This window comes from Panthera tigris, chromosome F2 (genome assembly GCF_018350195.1).
Source record: "Panthera tigris isolate Pti1 chromosome F2, P.tigris_Pti1_mat1.1, whole genome shotgun sequence".
Lineage (NCBI taxonomy): Eukaryota > Metazoa > Chordata > Mammalia > Carnivora > Felidae > Panthera > Panthera tigris.
Genome location: NC_056676.1, coordinates 16,394,911 through 16,417,468, shown reverse-complemented (window position 1 = coordinate 16,417,468; position 22,558 = coordinate 16,394,911). Strand labels below are relative to the sequence as shown.

At 37.7% G+C, this 22,558-nt stretch overlaps 1 protein-coding gene across 8 annotated transcripts in view; it reads right to left on the bottom strand.

The window, feature by feature from the left end:
• Positions 1-466: 466 nt before the first annotated feature.
• Positions 467-22,558, bottom strand: part of MTFR1 (mitochondrial fission regulator 1) — a 62,777-nt gene continuing 40,685 nt past the window's right edge. For all 8 annotated transcript variants that reach the window (XM_042972713.1, XM_042972714.1, XM_007085012.3 and 5 more), the window contains 4 exons: positions 5,754-5,986; positions 3,824-4,082; positions 2,872-3,040; positions 467-1,904 (listed from right to left, as the gene is read on the bottom strand). In XM_042972713.1, the coding sequence (XP_042828647.1) occupies positions 1,836-1,904; positions 2,872-3,040; positions 3,824-4,082; positions 5,754-5,986 (730 nt within the window). In that variant the 3' untranslated portion in view covers positions 467-1,835. The remainder of the gene's footprint in view (positions 1,905-2,871; positions 3,041-3,823; positions 4,083-5,753; positions 5,987-22,558) is intronic.

The window sequence follows — 22,558 nt, the reverse complement described above, 5'->3', positions numbered from 1 at the left end:
AAACTACAGTGACCTCACGTAAAATGATGTGAGTAGTAACGTACTTGGCTCTCTACCACTCACAGGATGTATTCAGAAATCATTATTTCATTTAATCCTCAGCAATTTTTGGACCGGAGCATCATTCCCGTTTTAAAAACAGAGGTATGATTTGTGTAACTCCCAAGTCCAGTGCTGACTCCTATTCACTATGTGTGTGTAGCGAGTGCCTGGACCACTCAAATCATAGGAGACGAAACATACCGGTTACTTCACCTTCTTCGCCTCAGCTATAAAATATGAAATTTATTTTTATCATCTTTCACTTCAGGTACTGTGTTGAGTGGGAGAAACTGAATGAGACCGGTGGTGAATAAGTGGCAATAGATTTCCACGCTAAGAATGCAGAAAACAAAGTATTCTAAAGAAGCTACATGTACAATATTAGAGAATTTTATCCACTAAAATAATATACGAGAGCTTATGGTCCAAGGAAAATACAAATTTGCTTTATTTCAATACAGTAACTTCCTTCAGTTGGAGCACTGGCCAAAATTCAATACTGATACAAATATAAATTGCTTAGGAGGTCAAAATATATATTTAGGCAAATTTTCTGAATTTCTTTTAAAGGCAGAATTTTTAAATCATATGAAACAATTAGAAACCATGTAATGTAAATCAACAAACATGTAAAATAAGCCACAGTTCAAATTTAAGCTGAATAACATTTCCTAATATTGAGAACATTGCACATATTTTCAATAACTTAAAGGTCTACTCTTCCCATCTCCACTTTTTACTAGATTTAAATAAATCCAAGTATTTACTCATGGTAGAAGATTCTGCGTTAACTACAGCTGAGTTTAGCAGAAATACAGAAAACCATAAAGTTTTATTGAGCATTCCCAAATGAGCATGTACAGCATTCCTCAGAAGCCCTCCACAAGAACGGCTTTTCTCCTATGAGCACCTAAGGGTTGCTGCGTGGTGTAATTCAACAGAATAGCAGACCAATGATAACTTACAGGAAATTCTTTCACCTATTAAGTGTTTCATTATAAAGCTACTACATTCGACCAATATTTAAAAAAATTTCAACTCCATTATGCTGCCATTTATATTACATATTAACTTAGTAACAAGCCATCTTTACGATGCCTTTATTAAACTGGAATAGAAAGATGGTACATTCTGGTTTTCACTTGTTATAGATTTGATCCAATAATTTGAGTTCTATCTAAAAACTACATTTTCTTTCTCAGCACTGGAGTGAAAGCAGCTTTTGTGGTCTTTGACTTTCCTTTAAATGAAAGCATTATGGAATTTTCAGCAGTAAACATTATCAGGTTCCTACTTGAACCCCCATCTCTAAGGAAATGTGAGAGGGGATCTAAGGTAAAAGTCCTATTCAAGGCAAAAAGGTTCCAATCCCAAATATTTCACTCGAGCAGCTGTTCCATCACTGAGTAATAAATCACTGACAGCCTCACTGACGTCATCATTACATTTTATGTACTATTTTATACCCAAATATATGCATATAAAACATTTGCACAGATAAATTAGTGTCAAAAATTAAAAACTCTACATCTACAATGTCCTTTCCTCTGAAATCTATATAATTGTTCTTAAGACTAGAAACCTTAACATCCTGGCTACACATTAAAAACCTGTTATGGAAAACTTCAGAACCTTCTCATAAAAACAAACACAGACTTAGAGTGCTTTTTTATTAGACCTAAAGGAGACTACTGAATACTAAATTCAGGTATTTACTAACTAGTGTTGATTTCTACTAGCCAAATAGCCCTAACAAACCAACAGCTGGAACAAAGATAGTTTTTCTTCAGCTATTAGGAAGTTGAAACATTTTCAATCAAAGCCTTCATTTTTCCTGTAGACTTCAACATGTGCGGCCCAAACTAAGAAGGAAACAAAGCATAAATAAAGATAGTGCTTCAGGTAACAGTAATGATACGTCCCCCTCCTAATCATGGAGCAAAGGCCTGGGCGTGTTCTGCATGAAAAACCAAGGAGCTAGATGATATTAAAACCTTCATGAACTGACAAACTGTCTTATAAACATGACACATCAACAGAATGAAAAGCAAAAAGGTAACCAAACTACTTCACGGAAAACTATAATCATCTTAAGACCATAAGCTTTAGGCCATTTTTACTTCTCTGAGTAAAAGAATGAGGTACAAAGTTTCCTTTTTCCAATGTCTAAAAACTCTGAAAGATGCTAGAATTTCTCAGATACCTGCCTCCCTGGAGTAGGTAAGCACATATTCCACACGACAGTAAATACATTTTACTGTATTTGGTAAAATACAGTAAATTTTTTTATACATTATACTAGATAATGTATACTAGATAATTTATACAATTGCATAAATTGTATAACTTAACTGTATAATTTATAATAATATATAAATTAATATTTGCAAGTTTCCCTGATCTGCTCAATCTCCACCTATGACCTGAAACATCTTGTTAAGACCCAGGTCAAATCTCATCCTCTTCAGAGAACTTTCACAGGACACCCTAAGGGAAAATTATCTTTCTTTACTTTGAATTTCTCAATCACCACATACATACTGTCTTAAGATATAAATTTTACTGTAGTGAATTTCGCTTCGTTGTGCTTACGTATAAATAAAACACAGCATGAAAAATTTAACACTGGAGATGCTAAGTAGCGAAACCAGGGTTTGGCTTTTGCTTCCTTTTTTTACCTTCTTCTATAATCTACTTGTGGGGAGGGGCTAAATCATGTAGCACATTCTTCTCACAGAGCCACAGCTCAATGTCTTACCAAATGCAGGTTCTCAGCAACGGAATCAACTACCATGTTGTGCTAAGACAGAAGTGTGACCTAATACTCACCAACACTGTTTCTGAGGTGGCCTCTGATTCAGACTTTGGAATTCCTTTTCCAACTTCACCTTGACTATCGCTTCGATATCGAAAGGCAAATTTCTTTTTCAGAGCCTCTGCTATGAGGGCAGCAGGGTCGGTAGCATCTACAGGTTTGGGCTTTAGATCCTGTTCTGACCTTAGAGAGATGAATAGAAGCCAAGAGAACTTTTCAATATGCTGACATCCCTTAGAGAAGTACTTCGCGTGCCTTTACATGCACTTCTCTAGCATCACTGATACCCAGGAAAGTTCCTGACGAACACTGAGAGACACGAAACAGAAACCCTAGATGTAAGGCTCAGTAAAAGAACACAAAGATGCCCAATGAATAGCCACTCGATTCAGCACAGGAGCACTGATCATGCTCTCCGTCAGGGCAACTACAGTTTCATTCTTCTTCCAAAGCCTAGTGATTAACCTCAGTAGGTCTACAACACAGCTTATTGAATGAATGACTGGACAATAACACTGAGACTTCCCATAAAAGGGCTTTAAATGCAATTGGAGAAAAACCTGAAAATGTTTGTTAACTTCTTAGTTATATAGGAGACACTGGGGCTCATCTTTTTTAAACTAAAACTGGAACCATTCATGGTAATCAGGTTATAAAACAAAGTTCTCGGGCGCCTGGGTGGCTCAGTCAGTTAAGCATCCGACTTTGGCTCAGGTCATGACCTCCCTGTTGTGAGTTTGAGCCCTGTGTTGGGGGCTCTGTGCTGACAGCTCAGATCCTGGAGCCTGCTTCGGATTCTGTGTCTCCCTCTTTCTCTGTCCCTCCCCTGCTGGCGCTCTCGCTCTCTCAAAAATAAACATTAAAAAAATAATAAAAATAAAACAAAATTCTCAAAAAGTCTAATACTTCATTTTACAAGACATAAAAAAGTAAGGGAAGTATGAAATACGGTAAATGTATCCTCACCTTTTTACTGACCGAAGTTTTACACTGTTCATATCTTTAAGGATCTCTAGCATATTTGGCATATCAGGTTTCTTTGGCCTGGTCTTAACCTGAGTCTTTCCAGCACAGGCTTTTTTCTCTCTTCGTTCTTTTATCAGGTCAATAGCAGATACGCTTTGGTGGAGCCCTGGTGTGGGGAGGGGCGGAGGAGGTGGGGGCGGGGGAGGTGGTGGGACAGAGGGTGGGGCCGCAGTAACAGATGTGGTCGAATCTAAATCACCTACAGAAATAAGGAAAAATCAATTGAATCTTGATGGTAACAGGCAAATAAAATAACCTTTAACAGCAAAATTATGTTAAGGACTTTTGTATACCTGAAATCAATATGCTTAAAAAAAAAAAAAACAAAACTCCATTATGTAAGTAAAGGAAGTTTCAGTTACTTGGTTAGAATCTTAAATACCCATATCTAATCCCAAACTCTCCAAATGGAAAAGTTCCATTTAACTTAACAGGGGGTGTTTTTGTGATATCAAATGTTGCAGTCTGACCGTTGCACAGTTTGTAACTACTTTTAACTTTTAAATGAAATATGAAACAGTGTGTCCTACCTACACACCTTCAATACAGTCTGACAGTTCAGGACTATAGTAACTATTTGAAAAACCCGATAGATTTGTGGTTCACCTTAAGAATATTTACATAAAGGACTTATTAAGCATTAAAAGTTTTACATGTATTATTCAGCAAATTTCTGAAAGAGAAAAGGAGGCATTGTACTTAATTTCCAAAACATTAAGTAACTAAGAGTTAAAGTGGTTACAAAATAAGGACCTAAGAATTCATCTTTCTGCATACTACAACAGTTGTTCATTGGCTGATCTATACTGATTATGGGGGCTCAATGCAAAAGGAATTTTGACTATAAATAGAGCATCTAACATAAATCTCCAAATTATCTATTTACAGCAGTTTTCCAAGTCTGCCAGAAGAGGGAGGTAAAGCAAAAGAGAAATGCAATTTAAAAGCTGAAAGGAAAAAATAAAAGAAAAGGCAGGACTTCTGGTTTTTAAAGTTACGTGGAAATTTCATTTAATTAACAAATTACTTCTCAAGCACTCGGTGCCAAGTGCATTCGTCCTCTGTCCATCTTGGCCTATCTTGGCTGTACCCAGGTTGGATGAGGTTTCCGTGCCGGATTACATTAAACTCCGGGAGCACAAGTGGCTCAGAGGCAGAATAACTGTCCTTATCTTTTAACCTTTAGAGTTGGCTAATATGGAGTCTAGCCAGGACTCAGGAAGAACGCTAGGAAAAACAACTACTACTTGCCAACAGGTTAATGGGCTAGGATTTCAAGGCTATGGTTTCTTCTCCAAAGTAACAAGGCACCCGAATAAAAGCAAACAGTATTAGACCAAGAGTCACAGGACCTGTATTGAGTTTCTACTCTGGGCAAGAGAAGAGAAGTGACTATTAAGAAGCTACTTTGTGCTAAAGGCATTTTATAGAATCTCCACTTTTACTCCCATAATTACTCTAAGATATAAATACTATTACCCCATTTTAGAGCAAGAAGGGAGTTAGGCCAAGAACTTGCCTCAGGACATGCAGGTAAGTAAGCAGCACTCAACCCTGTCAGCACCATTTTGAGATTACTTCATGGCTGATAAAATTGGTGCCATTATCACAAAGTTTCCCAGTGCATTCATATGAGCACTAGTTCAACTGTAGGAAATTCAGTATTTTCCAAACTCACCCTTTCTGATAGCATCAAAAGTGTTCAACAAAAACCACTTAAACCTGACTGGGTCCTGTACTGGACTACGGAGAGGACTGACCTTTGGTTTTCTAACAACCCCATGGCTGTTATTTGCTAACAGATTTTAAAATTAGTGGCATTCTCCTAATTTCCAGCTCAATGGTTAAAACAAACGTAGGATTTACAGACCTGCAATGAGATTTTGCTGTTCTTGCAGGGTCACAATTTTGGCAATCTGAGCTCTGAGAGCAGCAAGTTCATTTTCAAGGGCACAGATCTTCTGTAGTGCTTCCTCATTTGCCAGTGCTGTCTTCAGTTGAGGCTCTTCTGGAGACAGGTTTGGTAAGGAAAGCTCCCTGCTTGGCGGCTTCTCAAAGAAAGGCAGGCCATCCTGAAGGGGCTGCCTTGATCTGACCTCTGTCCTGCAAGAAAGACAGAAGGTTGGCTGTCACAGGTTTTGCAAGGAAATACAAAAAATCATCACTGTACACAGTATCTGAGAAATACTTTTCAGACTGACTTTACATAAATCCCCTCCTGTAAGTTTCAAAATAGCAAAGTACTTGTCAACCTGATGTAGATACATACCAAGCCAGGTTTCTTACTGCCATCATTCTTAATCTCTATATAATATGCATAAGCCCACACTATCAGGAGGCATCACAGATTCCAACGTTTTTTTCTACTTCATGTTTTGTTTTGAACTAAGGTAAAAAAAACTTTTAATGCTCCTTAAAAAATGGTGGTTCAGGTGATTAAGCTCACTGAGCATGGCGCCTGCTTGGGATTTTCTCTCTTCTTCTCTGCCCCTCCCCCACTCGCTCACGTGCACTCTCATTATCTCTCAAAAGTAAATAAACTTTATTTTTAAAAATGGCAAACTAATTACTGGTTATATTTGACAACAAAATCAAACCAGTAATACATTAGCCTTTCACCAGGGTTTTGGCTTCTGCATTTCACTGTTCTTGTTTTCCGTGTATGACAATACAAATCGCAAGACACAGTGTAACAATATGGGCCAAATACAGCAGCAGAAACCGAAACGGAGAGAGAAGAATCAACTGAACCCATGCAGTAACTATACACACATCCTCATTTTCACTTGGGTGTAAAGGTTTTTAATATGCATTTCTCCATAGTTCCAAATGTTAAGTCTTTTGAGGCTAAGAATAAAATTCAGATGTCTTTTCAACTGTCAATTTATATACTTAGCTATTTCCTACAATTAGATTTTCCGGGCCTCTAAGCCCTTTTTCCTTCCAACTTCATTGAGCTAAAATTGACAACTGTATTTATTTAAGGTGTGCAGCATGATGACTTACGTACACACTTGGAAATAATCACTACAATCAAGTTAATGAGCATATCCCAGTTTCCCTCACAGTTTCACGCGGTCATGTCTGAGTTCTGGCGAACAAGATGTCGGCAGATGTTGATAAGCCATCTAGGAAAGCTGTTTACAAGGAGAGGACTCCAGGAGAAAGTCCTTTCATCTGTAGCTCCACCCATTCGCCCCTCCTGAGCCTTGAGTACAAGGTGATGGCTGGACTTGAGAGTCACAGACAACCAAAAGCTAACCTGAATGCAGAAGTCAATGCTAATGACGGCAGGGAGCCTGGCACGGTCCCTGTGGACACTGTAGAGCCACTGTCAGCTTCAGACTATCTACTATGGAGGTGTTTGATTTGAGAGAAATAAACCTCCATCCTCTAGAAGTCACCATTTTGGGGGGCATCTCTGTTAAATGTAGTTGAACCTAATCCTGTTATACAACCATCATTAAACTCCATTTTATCTTCTATTTTAACTGGACATTGGTATTTTATTTTTGGTGGAGAGCTGTTACAATTCTTCATTCTACCTTATGTTCTAAATGAAGGAATTCTTGGGGTGCCTGGGTGGCTCAGTCAGTTAAGTGTCTGACTGGATTTCAGCTCAGGTCATGATCTCACCATTTGTGACCTGAGCCGAAATCGAGGCTCTGTGTTGACAGTATGGAGCCTGCTTGAATGGGATTCTCTCTCTCCCTCTCTCTCTCTCTGCCCCTCCCCCACTTGTATTCACTCACTCTATCTCAAAATAAAGAAATAAACTAAAAAAAAACATAAATGAAGGAATTCTTGGACCTTTACCTTTTGGTATTCACTGAATTCTGATGTTTTTCTTCCTATCTAACTTTGCTCATACTCTTAATTAAATTTACTATATATAGAAAATGCTTATAAATTATTTACCTGTAATATTATTTTTTTTAAATTGTCCAGAACTGACAGTGTTGTTTTTTTTTTTTAATGTTTATTTTGAGAGAGAGAGAGAGAGAGAGGGAGGGAGGGAGGGAGGGAGGGAGGGAGGGAGGGAAGGAAAGAGAGAGAGGGAGACAGAATCCCAAGCAGGCTCCACACTGCCAGTGCGGAGCCCGATGCGGGCTCAAACCCATGAACCATGACATCATGACCAGAGCTGAAATCAAGAGTGGGACGCTTATCCAACTGAGCCACCCAGGCGCCCCTACCTGTAATATTACTAAAGAAAAATATTTGGAGAATAAAGGTCCCAGTTGTTACCTCACCTTAGCTTAGATAGCAAGAAACTTTAATAATATTAACTTTATTAATTTAATTTGGAGTATCTATGAGCTAGAGAAAATGTGTGGCTTACAAAGCTTCAATTACCACTCCCTTTCTTACTGCCACACTGGGAAGAAACAGGTGATGAAATTTTTTAAAAAGTACATGAAGGTTGAACAATAGTAAAACCTTCTCTCAGGAACACTCTGTTCTGATTAAACAGATTAATATGCTCTTTCAAAGATTATATGTTACATAAGTTACAGATTAGATGCATGTGCTCTAATCACCTGGAATAAAGAAAGTAATTAAGACATTAAAATTTTTAAAAATCACTGTGGCTTTCTGTTGATACCACAGGCTAAATTCTGATTTCTGCTTATCTTTCATAAAGTAGGTCAAATAATTTTGTTAAACAGCTCCATATAATAAATAGAGTTTCAAGTAGACAGAAATTAACCCAGTGAATGAAGTTTTTGGGGGGAACATTTACATGGAGGAATTATATTTAATACCAGCATAATGTCCAGGATTCTTATTTAACTTAATATGTTTCCTCAACTATATTCCTGATAACTTTTTATGTTTTTAATAAAAAAGAACACGATGATGAATTTTTAAAAAACTACTCCTTGGAAGAACTACGGAAACTGCTGATAGGTAAGAGAGTGGTACTGACAGAATTCTAGTCCTTGGAAGAGATTTGGACAAAATACAGAAATCTCAAATGTAGGGGCACTTGGGTGGCCCAGTCAGTCAAGCATCTGACTTTGGCTCAGGTCATGATCTCAGGGTTCATGGGTTTGAGCCCACGTCTGGCTCCGTGCTGACAGCTCAGAGCCTGGAGCCTGCTTCGGATTCTGTGTCTCCCTCTATCTCTGCCCCTCCCCCATTTGCTTTCTGTCTGGCTCTCTCAAAAATAAATAAAATGCTTAAAAAACAATTTTTTTTTAAATAAAAGAAATCTCAAGTGTAGAATTCGAGTATCATACTCGTTCAAAACAAGAGTATAGAAAGATCGAAGAGTAGTAGTAACAGACTGAGTTTAAAGGAAGAGAATGACCAGAAGCACAGTGTCTCAGGACAGGAAGAAAGCCACTGCCATGGGATGGGCATCAAGGGAGGGGCATCTAACGGGTGACAACTGGAGTGGAATTGAGAAGAGAGGAGAAGAAACACAGAGCCTGTGGACTCATCTCTATCCCCATATCGTCCATTTTCTATCAAAGTTCAGCTTTGCTTTAATAAAATGAACCTAAAAGAATGAGTATGTTCAGGGCGCCTGGGTGGCTCAGTCGGTTAAGTGTCTGACTTCGGCTCAGGTCACGATCTTGTGGTTCACGAGTTCGAGCCCCGCGTCGGGCTCTGTGCTGACAGCTTGGAGCCTGGAGCCTGCTTCCGATTCTGTGTCTCCCTCTCTCTCTGACCCTCCACCCATTCATGCTCTCTCTCGGTCTCAAAAATAAATAAATATTTGAGAAAAAATTAAAAAAAAAAGTGTTTAAAAAAAAGGATGAGTATGTTCATATCTGGGGGTGGAAGTAAGAACAGTGGTTTGTTTTCCTATTATGTACGAGTGCAAACATTTCAGGAAGTTGATACAATAACAGCAAATAAAGTAAAATTTTGGATACCAGAATATTCAGTGCTACTAATAAAAAAATGACATTATAATACTGTTATTCAAGAACTAGTGGTGGGGTGCCTAGGCGGTTCACCTGGTTAAGCATCAGATTCATGGTTTTGGCTCAGGTCATGATCTCATAGTTCATTAAGATCGAGCCCCATATCAGGCTCTACACTGATAGTTTGGAGCCTGCTTCGGATTCTCTCTCTCCCTCTCTCTCTGCCCTTCCCCCTGCTTGTGTGCTCTCTCTCTCTCTCTCTCTCAAAAATAAACATTAAAAAAAAAAAAGAGAAGAAGAACTAGTGTCTTTGATTTTTTTTTTTTTTTTTTAAGTTTTATTTAAGTAATCTCTACACCCATCCTGGGGCTCAAATTCATGACCCTGAGAATATGAGTCACATGCTCTTCTGACTGAGCCAGCCAGGCTAGGTCACTTTAGTAGAGAATGTATTCCTCCACGGGAATCTACCCCAAAAACCAAGAGCACACTTTACACATTGTATGTTAGCTAATTTGACATTAAATTATATTTTTAAAAAAATCTTGGCAGATAAAAAAAAGAATATATTCCCACCTCAAATCCTCCCATACATCTCAGGATCCACAAGTATTATTGTAAGTTTGTCTTAAAATGTTATTCAAGTAAGCCAAAGTTCAAATCCCATGAACATTTACTCTTCAATATCCAGAATTAGAACAAGATAATATGGCAATTTGGATTAAGAGATCAATTTATCAACTACAAGTCATTTTTGAACAGCTTACTTTCTTTAAAATATCCTCCTGCCAAAATAAATTGTAAGAGAGAATGAATGTTGAACAGCAACCACAATGTTAAAAAAAAGAATTAAGTTATTATTACATCTACCCATAACTCCTAGAGATGAATTTTTCCATTTTGATTTTCTATCTACTGAAAATTAAGGACAAAGCCCTCATTACTATTAATCTTGAAAATCAGTGTGCCAGAATAAGAGAAAAAAAAGTCTAGGCCTTTAGCAAAATGATTTAAAAGTAACAGTGCCAGATAATCTGTATTTTATATCTGTCCTATTTTTATAAATTTGATGATATAGATTCTGCATTTCCTGTTAACAGTAATACTAATACTGTTAACAGTATTCACAAAGTTCAAGCAAAGTAATTATAGGAAATGTGGAAGTTTAAGTGTGGATTTTTAGAAGCTGAAAAAGGAAAGTAATCCTGAAGTCATCATGTCTTCTCAAAGACACAGAAAGATTGGACATTTATAGGAACTTAAGAATCAAAAACAAAAATAGAACATGTCTGTGGGAGGGGCACCTGGGTGGCTCAGTTGGTTAAGCGTCCGACTTCAGCTCAGGTCATGATCTCACAGCTTGTGGGTTCAAGCCCCGTGTCAGGCTCTGTGCTGATGGCTCAGAACTTGGAGCCTGCTTTGGATTCTGTGTCTCCCTCTCTCTCTGCCCCTTTCACTGCTCATGCTCTCTCTCTCTCTCTCTCTCAAAAATAAACAAACAATAAAAAAATTTTTTTAAAAGAACATGTCTGTGGGAAAAGGCTGTGTGTATTTTTAAAGGAAGGGACATGTCTGAGAATTTCATAAAATGTAAATCTTTTCCACACACAAGAATATTACAGAGAACTTTTTGTAAGACATTCAACAAATCATTCTCAGAACCACTATGTTTTGCCTTATTCAGAGGGCTATTAAGAGCTAGAATGTAGAGACAGAATGAATCCAAACAAAGAGAAATAATCCCTTATAAAATCTGTATGTATAATTCTGAGACACTTTTAAGAAACAAAAACAAAAGAAGCATCAAATGCCCCAAAAAGCAAAAGACAGACAAATCAGGATTGTCTCTTAAAAACCATTTTCTGCATCCCAACTTTTACAGGTCAGATTTCTACCATTTTGTTTGATACGGGCTCCAAAATGCCTTATGGCAAAAAGGAACAGGCTCCTGTTCAGAGTGGCACTGCACAAGAATTTTCTCTCTCTTTTTCTTATCCCAATGATATTAACAAGGGCAGCCACTTTTGGAGTACAACTTAGATGAATATGAAGGGCTTTTTAAGCTCCACTGACCATTTCAAAGAAAATTCTAAATTAAATATAATGCACCTCTGAGGTCCTTTTTCTCCTTATCACACAGTAAAAGCTCAAAAGTTGAGATCATTTTAAATTAGCTCAATGCTGTATGAAAGATGGTATTCCCAAGATGATTTTTACTAACTCTCCCTCACCATTTGAGTTTAGAAAATAGCCCAGAAAGGTTTAAAAATACACTCTATTGTTGGAGCACCTGGCTCAGTCAGTTAAGTGTCCAACTTCAGTTCAAGTCATGATCTCACAGTTTGTGGGCTCGAGCCCCACGTGGGCTCTGTGCTGTCAGTCCAAGGCCTGGAGCCTGCTCTTCATTCTGTGTCTCCCTCTCTTTTTGCCCCTCCCCCACTTGCGCTCTGTCTCTCTCAAAAATAAACATTAAAAACAACTTTTTAAAATATACTCTAGGGGCGCCTGGGTGGCTCAGTCGGTTGAGCGTCCGACTTCAGCTCAGGTCACGATCTCACGTTCTGTGAGTTCGAGCCCCGCGTCGGGCTCTGGGCTGGTGGCTCAGAGCCTGGAGCTACTTCCCATTCTGTGTCTCCCTCTCTCTCTGCCCCTCCCCTGTTCATGCTCTGTCTCTCTCTGTCTCAAAATAAATAAACGTTAAAAAAAAAAAATTTAAAATATACTCTATTGTCAATAGGATCCAGAGAGGGAAAAAGGCAGCAATTTAGTTCCCTGAAAACACGAAGTTGGGTAGAAACCTAAGTCTTTTATTTATTTTTTTTAATTTTTTATGTTTCTTTATTTTGAGAGAGAGACACAGAGGAAGACAAAGTGAGAGAGAGAGAGAGAGAGAGACAGACAGACAGACAGACAGACAGACAAAGTGCGAGGGGGGGAGGGGGCAGAGAGAGAAGGAAACAGAATCCAAAGCAGGCTCCAGGCTCTGAGCTGTCAGCACAGAGTCCAATGCGGGGCTCGAACTCACAAGTGTGAGATCACGACCTGAACCGAAGTCAGATCTCAACCAACTGAGCCACTCAGGCGCCCCAAAACCTAAGTCTTTTCAAAGTGAGCAAGTAGTTGGATAAAGACAACTGGACTCGGGAAATTACTTTGATACAGGGAAGTAATCCATGGAAGGATTTATAGCGGGGAGTAAGGTGGGACTTTTGTAAGGCTACAGACCCAGAAGACTGGCAGGATTCATTGCATTAGCTGTTCTAAGCTCGGTTCTTGTTTTGTCATTTTAAAAGCTGGATCTTCCTAAAAGTGAGATTTAATGAGAATGACATTATATCCATGTATTTATGCAGTACGGACTGCACTGTTTTATTGATATACATTATTGGGTTAATGTCTAGTGTCAAATAATTAAGATTAAAATGATAATAGGGGTGGCCTGGGTGGCTAACTGAAGCGTCCAACTTCGACTCAGGTCATGATCTCATGGCCTGTGGGTTCGAGAGCTGCACTGGGCTCTGTGCTGACAACTCTGAGCCTGGAGCCTACTTTGGACTCTGTGTCGCCCTCTCTCTGGCCCTCCCCCATGCTCTTGCATGCACGTGTGCTCTCCCTCTCTCTCAAAAATAAATACTAAAAAAAGTGTATTATGATTAAAATGGGAATGAATAACACCTGCTTTCTGTGCCATGAGTAGGAAATGGTCTTGCCCTAATCCACTGAGCTTCCTGGTCTACCCTCACATCTGTGGAGCTGTGACAAGCCAAAGTGTTGTGTGTTGATTCTCGTTTGGAATCTTATTACTCACTCGCTGTCCTCTAAGAAGTCAGGGTTCCTCCCCAACACTCCCTAAATAGAACATTCCATTATACACTTATATTCAACTTTGAAAAATTAAACTGGATGAATTTAGTCAACCTCAGTCTTACTTAGGTATCCTTAGATCATAGAATTTTTATAAATACATTCATCTTAGTCATTAGATTACAGACATTCTGGTCTAAGAAAAAGGGCTACCTGAAATACTTTCAAGTCCTATGAACCTATAAATTTGTATTTAATACATACTCATTTTGATAGGTATGGGGCACTCAGAATTAAGAATAAGATACAATTAGGAGCACCTCGATGGCTCAGTTAAGCATCTGACTCTTGATTTTGGCTCAGGTCATGGTCATCATGGTTGTGGGACTGAGCCCGGAGTCATGGAGACTTCTTGGGATTCCATCTCCCTCCGGCACCTCCCCCACTCACATGCACACGCTCTCAAAAATAACAAAAATTTTCAAAAAATAATAAATATTATTTAATATTTCAAAAAATAATAAAAATTTAAAATAAAATTTTAATAGGGCACCTGTGTGGCTCAGTTAGTTAAGTGTCTGGCTCTTGGTTTCGACTCAGGTGACGATCTCATGGCTCATGAGTTCGAGTCTTGCATTAGGTTCTGCCCTGTCAGCACTGTTTCTCTCTTTCTCTTAAAAATAAATACTTAAGGGGCGCCTGGGTGGCTCAGTCGGTTAAGCGTCCGACTTCGGCTCAGGTCACGATCTCACAGTCTGTGAGTTTGAGCCCCGCGTCGGGCTCTGGGCTGATGGCTCAGAGCCTGGAGCCTGCTTCCGATTCTGTGTCTCCCTCTCTCTCTGCCCCTCCCCCATTCATGCTCTGTCTCTCTCTGTCTCAAAAATAAATAAAAACGTTAAAAAAAAATTAAAAAAAATAAATACTTAAAAATTTAAAAATAAATAAAATAAATAAAATCTTTAAAAAGATTCAAGTTATAGTTTTTTAAATTATTTTTATTAAGGCATCTCTGTGCCCAATGTGGGGCTCTAACTCACAACCCTGAGACCAAGAGTCACATGCTCTACAGACTGAGCCAACCAGACACCCCAGAAGTTATAGTTTTAAGTTGTAAGTCTACACTGCAAAAAATTCCCATAAAAATGCAATTAATATCAAAGTGACAGATCAAGGGGCGCCTGGGTGGCTCAGTCGGTTAAGCGTCCAACTTCAGCTCAGGTCATGATCTCACTGTTCATGAGTTTGAGCCCACCATCGGGCTCTGTGCTAACAGCTCAGATCCCAGAGCCTGGAGCCTGCTTGGGATTCCACGTCTCCCTCTCTCTCTCTCTCTCTGCCCCTCCCCTGCTCGTGCTCTCTGTCTCAAAAACAAACAAACTTAAAAAAAAAAAAAAAAAAAAAGGATGACAGATTAAAAAAAAAAAACAACCTCAAACTGCCAGGTGAGGGTACTAGTATTCAGTAATTCAAAATAAAGCAAAATTGCATCAACTCTCATTCTTCTACTCTGCCCTCTTTAAAATACATGGTAATACCTCATCAGTCTGACAATACACTTTATCTGGTATGTGAAAATGAGAGGGCTTTCTCAAAACTCCCTTGTATGATGAGCTGGGAAGATGATGAGATTTAGATACATCAGCCTATTTATCAGGATACTGGCCATAGGAAAATAACACTGAGAATACCCTTCCCAACCATCTACATTTATGTACATCTATAATTTGTCAAAATCAATGTAAAGAGCAATATGGCACCATACTGCAAAAGAAAGTCTGCCAAATTTTTCTAATCATGTGGTGCATATCATTAACTCTGAAACTATGGGGGCACTTCACTGCCTATCAACTTCCTCCTTCTAGAGCACCACTCAAATTCAACTGGGTTTCCCGTTTCCTTTCACTTTGTTCAATTCAGATTATCTTTACCTAAAGTACTTCCAGACACTCTTTCACAGACCCTTTAGGCAATTATTTTCAACAATGCAAACCAAATCCATTATTCAGATCCATTATGTCAATTCATTCAGTATCATGACAATCCCCCTTATAACTACCTCATGTCAGTCATATCCTCTGCAAACATGGCCATTTGTTAAAAGTCCTTTAGAGGCTTCTCTTTCCAGGAAGATGGGACAGACTAGTTTTCCTTATTCTTCCTCTTAACTAAAACTAAAAACCCTAGACATACATAAAACAAATAGGACTCTGAAAGGTGGGGACAAGACAGAATGGCTAGAACTCTGGGATCCAAAAGAACGACACAGGAGTGAGTTTCCTGTTTTTCTTTTGCTTCATATATCTGACTGGTTGCTGGAGTTAATGGGTAAAACTCAGAAATGTCAACGAATGCAGGGCAGGGGGAAAAAGCCCCAACAAAAGTCAGCTCTCCCAGCCAAAAAGGACCAAGAAAAGGGTAGGTTCCCAAGATAGAGAACTTATGTAAAATAACTACTCTACTCCAGCCAAATACCACAGAAAGCACTGTGGCCCCACTTACACCATGCAGCAAAGACTAACTCCCATCCTTATTAGGCTATAAAGAGATGCCTCACACTCTGCAGGATGCTGTCAAAGAAGGCAGGGAGAAGGGACTTAACAAGGGTACCTCACTCCTTGTGGTATAGTGGGGACAATGTGGGGAGCCTCAAATTACACCCCATCCAGCAGTAATGAGGCACTCACACCTACCTGCTGGGATAATGTCACAAGAGGCCTTGTGGGAAGCTGGAGCTCACATCAGTACCCTCAGGAGTGAATGGAGGCTGAATGAGAAACCTGGATTTCTGCTCCCACCTGGCAGAAACAAGGTGGCACCCACTCTTCTCCTGCCAGAGTGCTATTCGTGGAAAACAACTAAAAGAAAAGGTTTAGATCCAGAGTCTTCTAAACCAAAAATATCTAAGTTTTAGTCAAAAATCACTCCTCATACCAAGAACCTGAAAGAAAATGAACTGAATGCACAAAGACAATTGATGCCAGCTCTGAGAAGACAGAGATGTTAAAAATTATCTGACATGTTTTAAAGAGGCTATGGTCAGAAGGCTTCAGGGAACAATTACCAGCACTCTTGAAACAAATGAAAAAAATAGTCTCAGCAAAGAAACAGAAAATATAAAGGAGAATCCCAAATGAAAATTTTAGAAAAAGTAAAATAACTGAAAAACACAGCAGATAGGATCAAAACAAGAATGGAGAATGTTCTGTCTTTGGAGACAGAACAACAGAAATTATTCAATCTGAAAAACAAAAAGCAAACAGACTAGGAAAAAAAAAAATCAACAGTCTCAGTAACCTGTATGACTATAAAAGATCTCATACTTGTGCTATCAGGGTTCCAGAAGGAGAGGAGAAAGAGGGCCACACTGAAAAAGTACTTAAAGAAATAATGGCACACAAGTTACTTAAAGAAAATATTTACAGAAATAATAACAAAGACATAAACCTGAAGATTCAAAGAAACTGAGTGAACTCCAAACAGGATAAACCCAAAGAAATCCATGCCAAGAAACACGTGACTCAAACTTCCGAAAACCAAAGGCAAAGAAGAAATTTTTAAAGTAGCTACAGACAAAGGATACCCCACCTATAGGGGAAAAACTCATTGAATGACAGATGATTTCTCATCTGAAACCATGGAGGCTTGAAGAAATGGCACACTGTTCAAGTGTTAAAAGAATAGAACTAACCGGGGGCCTGGGTAGCTTAGTGGGTTAAGTGTCTGACTGTTGGTTTTGGCTCAGTTTGTGATCTCATGGTTCATGAGTTGGGGCCCCACATTGGCTCCATGCTGTCAGTGTGGAGCCTGCTTCGGATTCTCACTCTCTCTCAAAATAAGTAAATAAACTTTAAAAAATAAAATAAAATAAAAATAAAAAATAAATAAAAACTATGAACTCATAACCTCATGTCTAGCAAATATATATATTTCCCTCAAAACTGGGGAAATCAAGAATTCTCAAATAAAACAAAAAACAAAAAACTTATAGCAAGCACACCTATACTAAAATAATGGCTGAAGGAGTTCTCCAAATAGAAAGAAAGCAATAAAAAGAGAAAGTGCATCAAGCAGAAAGAAAAACACAGCAAAAATGTGGGTAAATAGACTTATTCTCTCATCCTGTTTCTAAATTATGTTTGAAGGAAATATCATACTGATGTGATTCCAAATGTCTGTAAAGAAGGTTTTTAAGAAAATTATAAACAGGGAGGGTACTGGGACATAAAGAAGTTCAACTGGTAAAATGACAACACCAGTAGAATGTGGTAAGCTATGTATATATAATGTAATACCTAGGTCAACCACCAAAAGAACTTCACAAAGAAAGACACTCAAAAACACAGATAAATCAAAAAGGAAATCCAAAAAAAATGTTTAAGTCATCCACGGTAAAGCAGAAAAAAGAAAACAGAACAGAGGGGAAAAACAGTAGATTTGAACTCTAACATATCAAGAACTACATAAATGTAAATGCTTTATATGCACCAAGTAAAAGACCAATTGGCAGAGTGGGTTAAAACAGACATAGCAATTCTAAATGTGTATGCACCAAAGAGAAAGAGAAATACACAAATCCACAAATATAGCTGGAGATCTCAACACTCTCTTTTGAACAACTGTTAGAATAGACAATCAGAAAAGATGGAGAAAAATTCAACAATGGAAACTCTTCGACATTTATAGGATACACCTTTTTTTCAAATAACCACAGAAAATAAATCAAAATGGTTCATATCAAGGACCATTAAAATAACTCAACAAGTCTAAAAGAAGCATATATAACATCTGTTCTCTGACCATAACAGAATCAAACCAGAACTCAATAATGCAAAGATAACAACAAAATTTCCAAATATTTGGAAACTGAACAAACTTCTAAATAATCCACAGATCAAAGAAGATATCTCAAGGGAAATAAAAAAATATAGTGAGCTGGATTTTTAAAAAATACAATATATTGAAACATGTAGGGTACAGCTAAAGCAGTGTTGAGAGGGCAATTTATAGCACTAAAAATGGTTTTACAGTAATCTCCCTTTCAAATAAACAAACAAACAAAAAAAACAGTAGTCTCCCCTTATCCACGGAGGAATACGTGCCAAGACCTCCAGTGGATGCCTGAAACTTTGGATAATACTGAACACTATATATACTGTGTTCCTGCCTACACCTACATATTGACAATAAAGTTTAAGTTATAAATTAAGCACAGTAAGAGATTAACAATAAAATAGAACAATTCTAACAATCTACTGTAATAAAAGTTATGTGAATGTGATCTCTCTCAAAATGTCTTACTGTACCACACTCATCCTTCTTGTGACAAAATACCTACATGATGAGATGAAGTGAGGTGAATGATGTAGGCAGTGTAAGAGTTAGTACTGACCTTCTGACGATATGTCAGAAGGAGGATCATTTGCTTCTTACTGCAGTTGACTGTAGGTAAATGAAATCATGGAAAGACAAACTGCAGGCAAGAGGGGAGGAGTACCATATTAGAAAAAAAGGAAAAGTCTAAAATTAATAATGTAAGCTCCTACTTTAAAAGCTTAGAAAAATATGAGCAAAATGAGCTCAAAGCAAGTAGAAGAAAATAACAGGAGGAGAAACCAATCAAACAGAAAAACTGAAAACAGAAAAGTCAACGAAAAGAGTGTTGGTTCTTTGAAAAGATTAGTAAAATTGACAAGTCTTAAAAAAAGAGAAGACACAAATTACTAATATTAGGAAATGAAACAGGATATCACTATAGCCTTATAAACTACTACAAATACTACAAACAATGCTACACACATAAATTTGACCACTTAGATGAAACGGACCAATTCCATGAGAAGCACAAACTATTACATCTCACCCAACATGAAACTGATAAAACAGTCCTATAACTTTATTAAAGAAATTGAATTCACAGTTTTAAGACACAACAAAAAGAAATCTCCAAGCCCAGATGGTTTCATTGGAGAAAACTATAAAATAGTTATAAAACAATTAACACAAGTTCTATATAATCTCTTCAGAACACAGAAGAAAGGCACTGTCCAATTCATTTTATGAAGCTAGTATTACCTTGACACCAAAACTAGACAAAGGATCACAGACTTAAATGTAAAACAGAACTATAAATTTTTTTTTAAAAAACATGTCCCAACAACATCGAGAAATCGAACAGGATCTACCAATGTTCTCCTCCACACAGAGTCTCCTCCAATAACATTGAGATAATGAAAGAAATCATGCAAAATGGCCCAAGTTCAAGCCATAATGCAAGTCAATGAGGATTTATTCCATTATAAGACAGGGACATACAGATATGTCACCAGAACAAATGAAGAATCAGAAAAATATCAAAGCTTTCAGATACATGCTGTCAAACTCACTGGATAGGGCACACTGAAAGGAGCAGCACAAGGACAGAAAGAACAATCCTGGATTGCTGCCAATTCCTGGGGAAATTCATGGGGAGAGAATGGCTATTTCAGGATTCTTTGAGGAGTAAATGATCTGACATTGAGAAGGTGATTATTGCAGCTTGGGGCCAACTGACAAGTTCAGATGAACCATAACATATCATTTATTTTCCATAATGCCATGCATTTAAGTGACCCCTTAAATTGAAATTAAGCAATGTAAGGTTCTCGATGAGAGTGGGATCTTTATCTCTTCACCTTCTTACTATAATGTGCCTCTTGTTTTCTTGTTTCACCCCAGGCTCCGTGCTTCTGCTTCCTTTCTATCACTGAGCATATAAAAATACTAATAGAGAACAGCAAAGTAGCTAAATGCCTTTAAAGTTCTTTGGTTGTCTTTATTTTTCTTTCATGATAATGTCCTTTTTGACTTTGATAGTTCACAAAAAATGTGATAGCACATGTCTTAAAAGTTCATAGCATTACTTTGTAGAAATGAAGTAGTTTGTCTTTAACCAACAAGGATTTCAGACAAAAAAAAAAAAAAAGCTATGGAAACACCCATTTATCATCTTTATGATTTTTTTCAAATAATGCTTTCTTAATTCAGACCTTGCTTAAGATTTGCCAAAAGCAATGAAAAATATATTATTGTTTCTCTCAATAAGCTAACATTCTGGGTTTTTCTTCATTTGTCTTAACCTAACTTGCAATCTGAACTCAAAAAGAAAGTAACTCTCCACAGGAAATAACTATCATTTATGGTAGTTTTCTCCTTATACTGTGTAATGGTCTGTCCTGTAAAGAAGATGGTGTCTGGGAGGGAAAATTTCCCACTACCTCTCTTGGGTCTTTTGGCTCATGTAATAATTAACAAAGGACAGGTTTAAAAATAGAGTACAAAAATCTGCAGGCTATAACACTAAGTCCAGGGTTCCTACACTGACAGCAAAAGCAATCCATAAGAGAAAAAAATTGATAAATTGGATTTCATCAGAATTAAAAACTTTTGCTTTCTGAAAGACTTAAATGAAAAGACAAGCTTTTGCTTGTCCCATTATATGTGGGAGGAAAGATTTAAATAGTACTTATTACTACTTATCTGACAAGGACTCCGATCTAAAATATATAAAGAACTCTTGAAAATATCTCCAATTAGAAAATTGGCACAAGACATGAAGAAACACTTTATCCAAAAGACGGCAAATAAGGGGCGTCTGGGTGGCTCAGTAGGCTGAACATCTGACTCTTGATGTCAATTCAGGTCATGGTCTCACAGTTTGTGAATTCAAGTCCCACATCAGGCTCTGCCCTGACAGCACAGCACAGAGCCTGATTCTCTCTCACCCTCCCTGCTCACACACTGCCTTTCTCAAAATAAGTAAACCTAAAAAACAATTTTAAAAAATGGTTAAAAAAAAAAGATGGCAAATAAGCTCTTGAAGAGATGTTCAATATCATTAGCCATTAAGGAAACACAAATTAAAAACCACAATATCACCACACAACTACTAGAATGGTAAGAAAAGAAAAAAGAATGATGACACCAAATACTGGCAAAGATACAGCTAGATAAGCCATACATTACTCTGGGATTGACAAATAGTATAGCCACTCTAGAAAATGGTTTGCCAGTTTCATAAAACATAAACATGCAACTATTTCATGACTGAGATGACCCAGCAACTGCACTCATGGGCATTTATCCCAGAGAAATAAAAACTTATGCTCATTCAAACTTCGGTACACAAATGTTTGTAGCAACTTTATTCGTAACAGCCAAAAACTGGAATCAATCCAGATGTTCCATCAATTGGTGCATGGTTAAACACAATGGTCCATCCATACCAAGGAATACTACCTCAGCTCTAAAAATGAAAAAAACTACAGGTATATGTAACAATCTGGACAAATCACTAGAGAATCGTGCTTGGCAAAAAAAGCCTGTCCCAAAAGGTTACATACTGTATGATTCAATTTGTATAACATTCTTGAAATGACAAAATTGTGAAAATGGAGAACAGCTAAGTGCCTGCAACTGATTAAGGAGAGACTGGAGAGGGAAGGGGAGTGGGTGTAGCCACATGAGGGATAACTGCGATAGAGAAATGTTCTGTACCTCGACTTTTAGCAGTATCAACATACTGGTTTTAATATTATACCAGTTTTGCAAGACGTTACCATTGGAGAAAATGGGGTACAGAGTACAGGAAATGTTTCTGTATTATTTCATACAACTGTATGTATGTAATAATTATCTCAAAATAAAAAGTTTAATTAAAAAAAATGAACATCTTTAAAAAGAAAGGCTCTATACCTGCTAATCTGCAATATATGGTCTGTGTTCATTTACCACTATGTCCTCACTTCTACTTGTCATTCAAATCATCCATAAGCAATGAATTTGCCAAAAGCAATGGAAATAGATTACTGTTTCTTGGATTGATTCTTATTTTATGCAGCTAATACCACTCAAATGAAATTACTCTTGCTAAAGTCAATGATAATCTTCCAACTACAAAACAAAATTGAAACTTGCTAGTTTTTTGATTTACCTAGCCTCTAAGTATTTGACACTGATA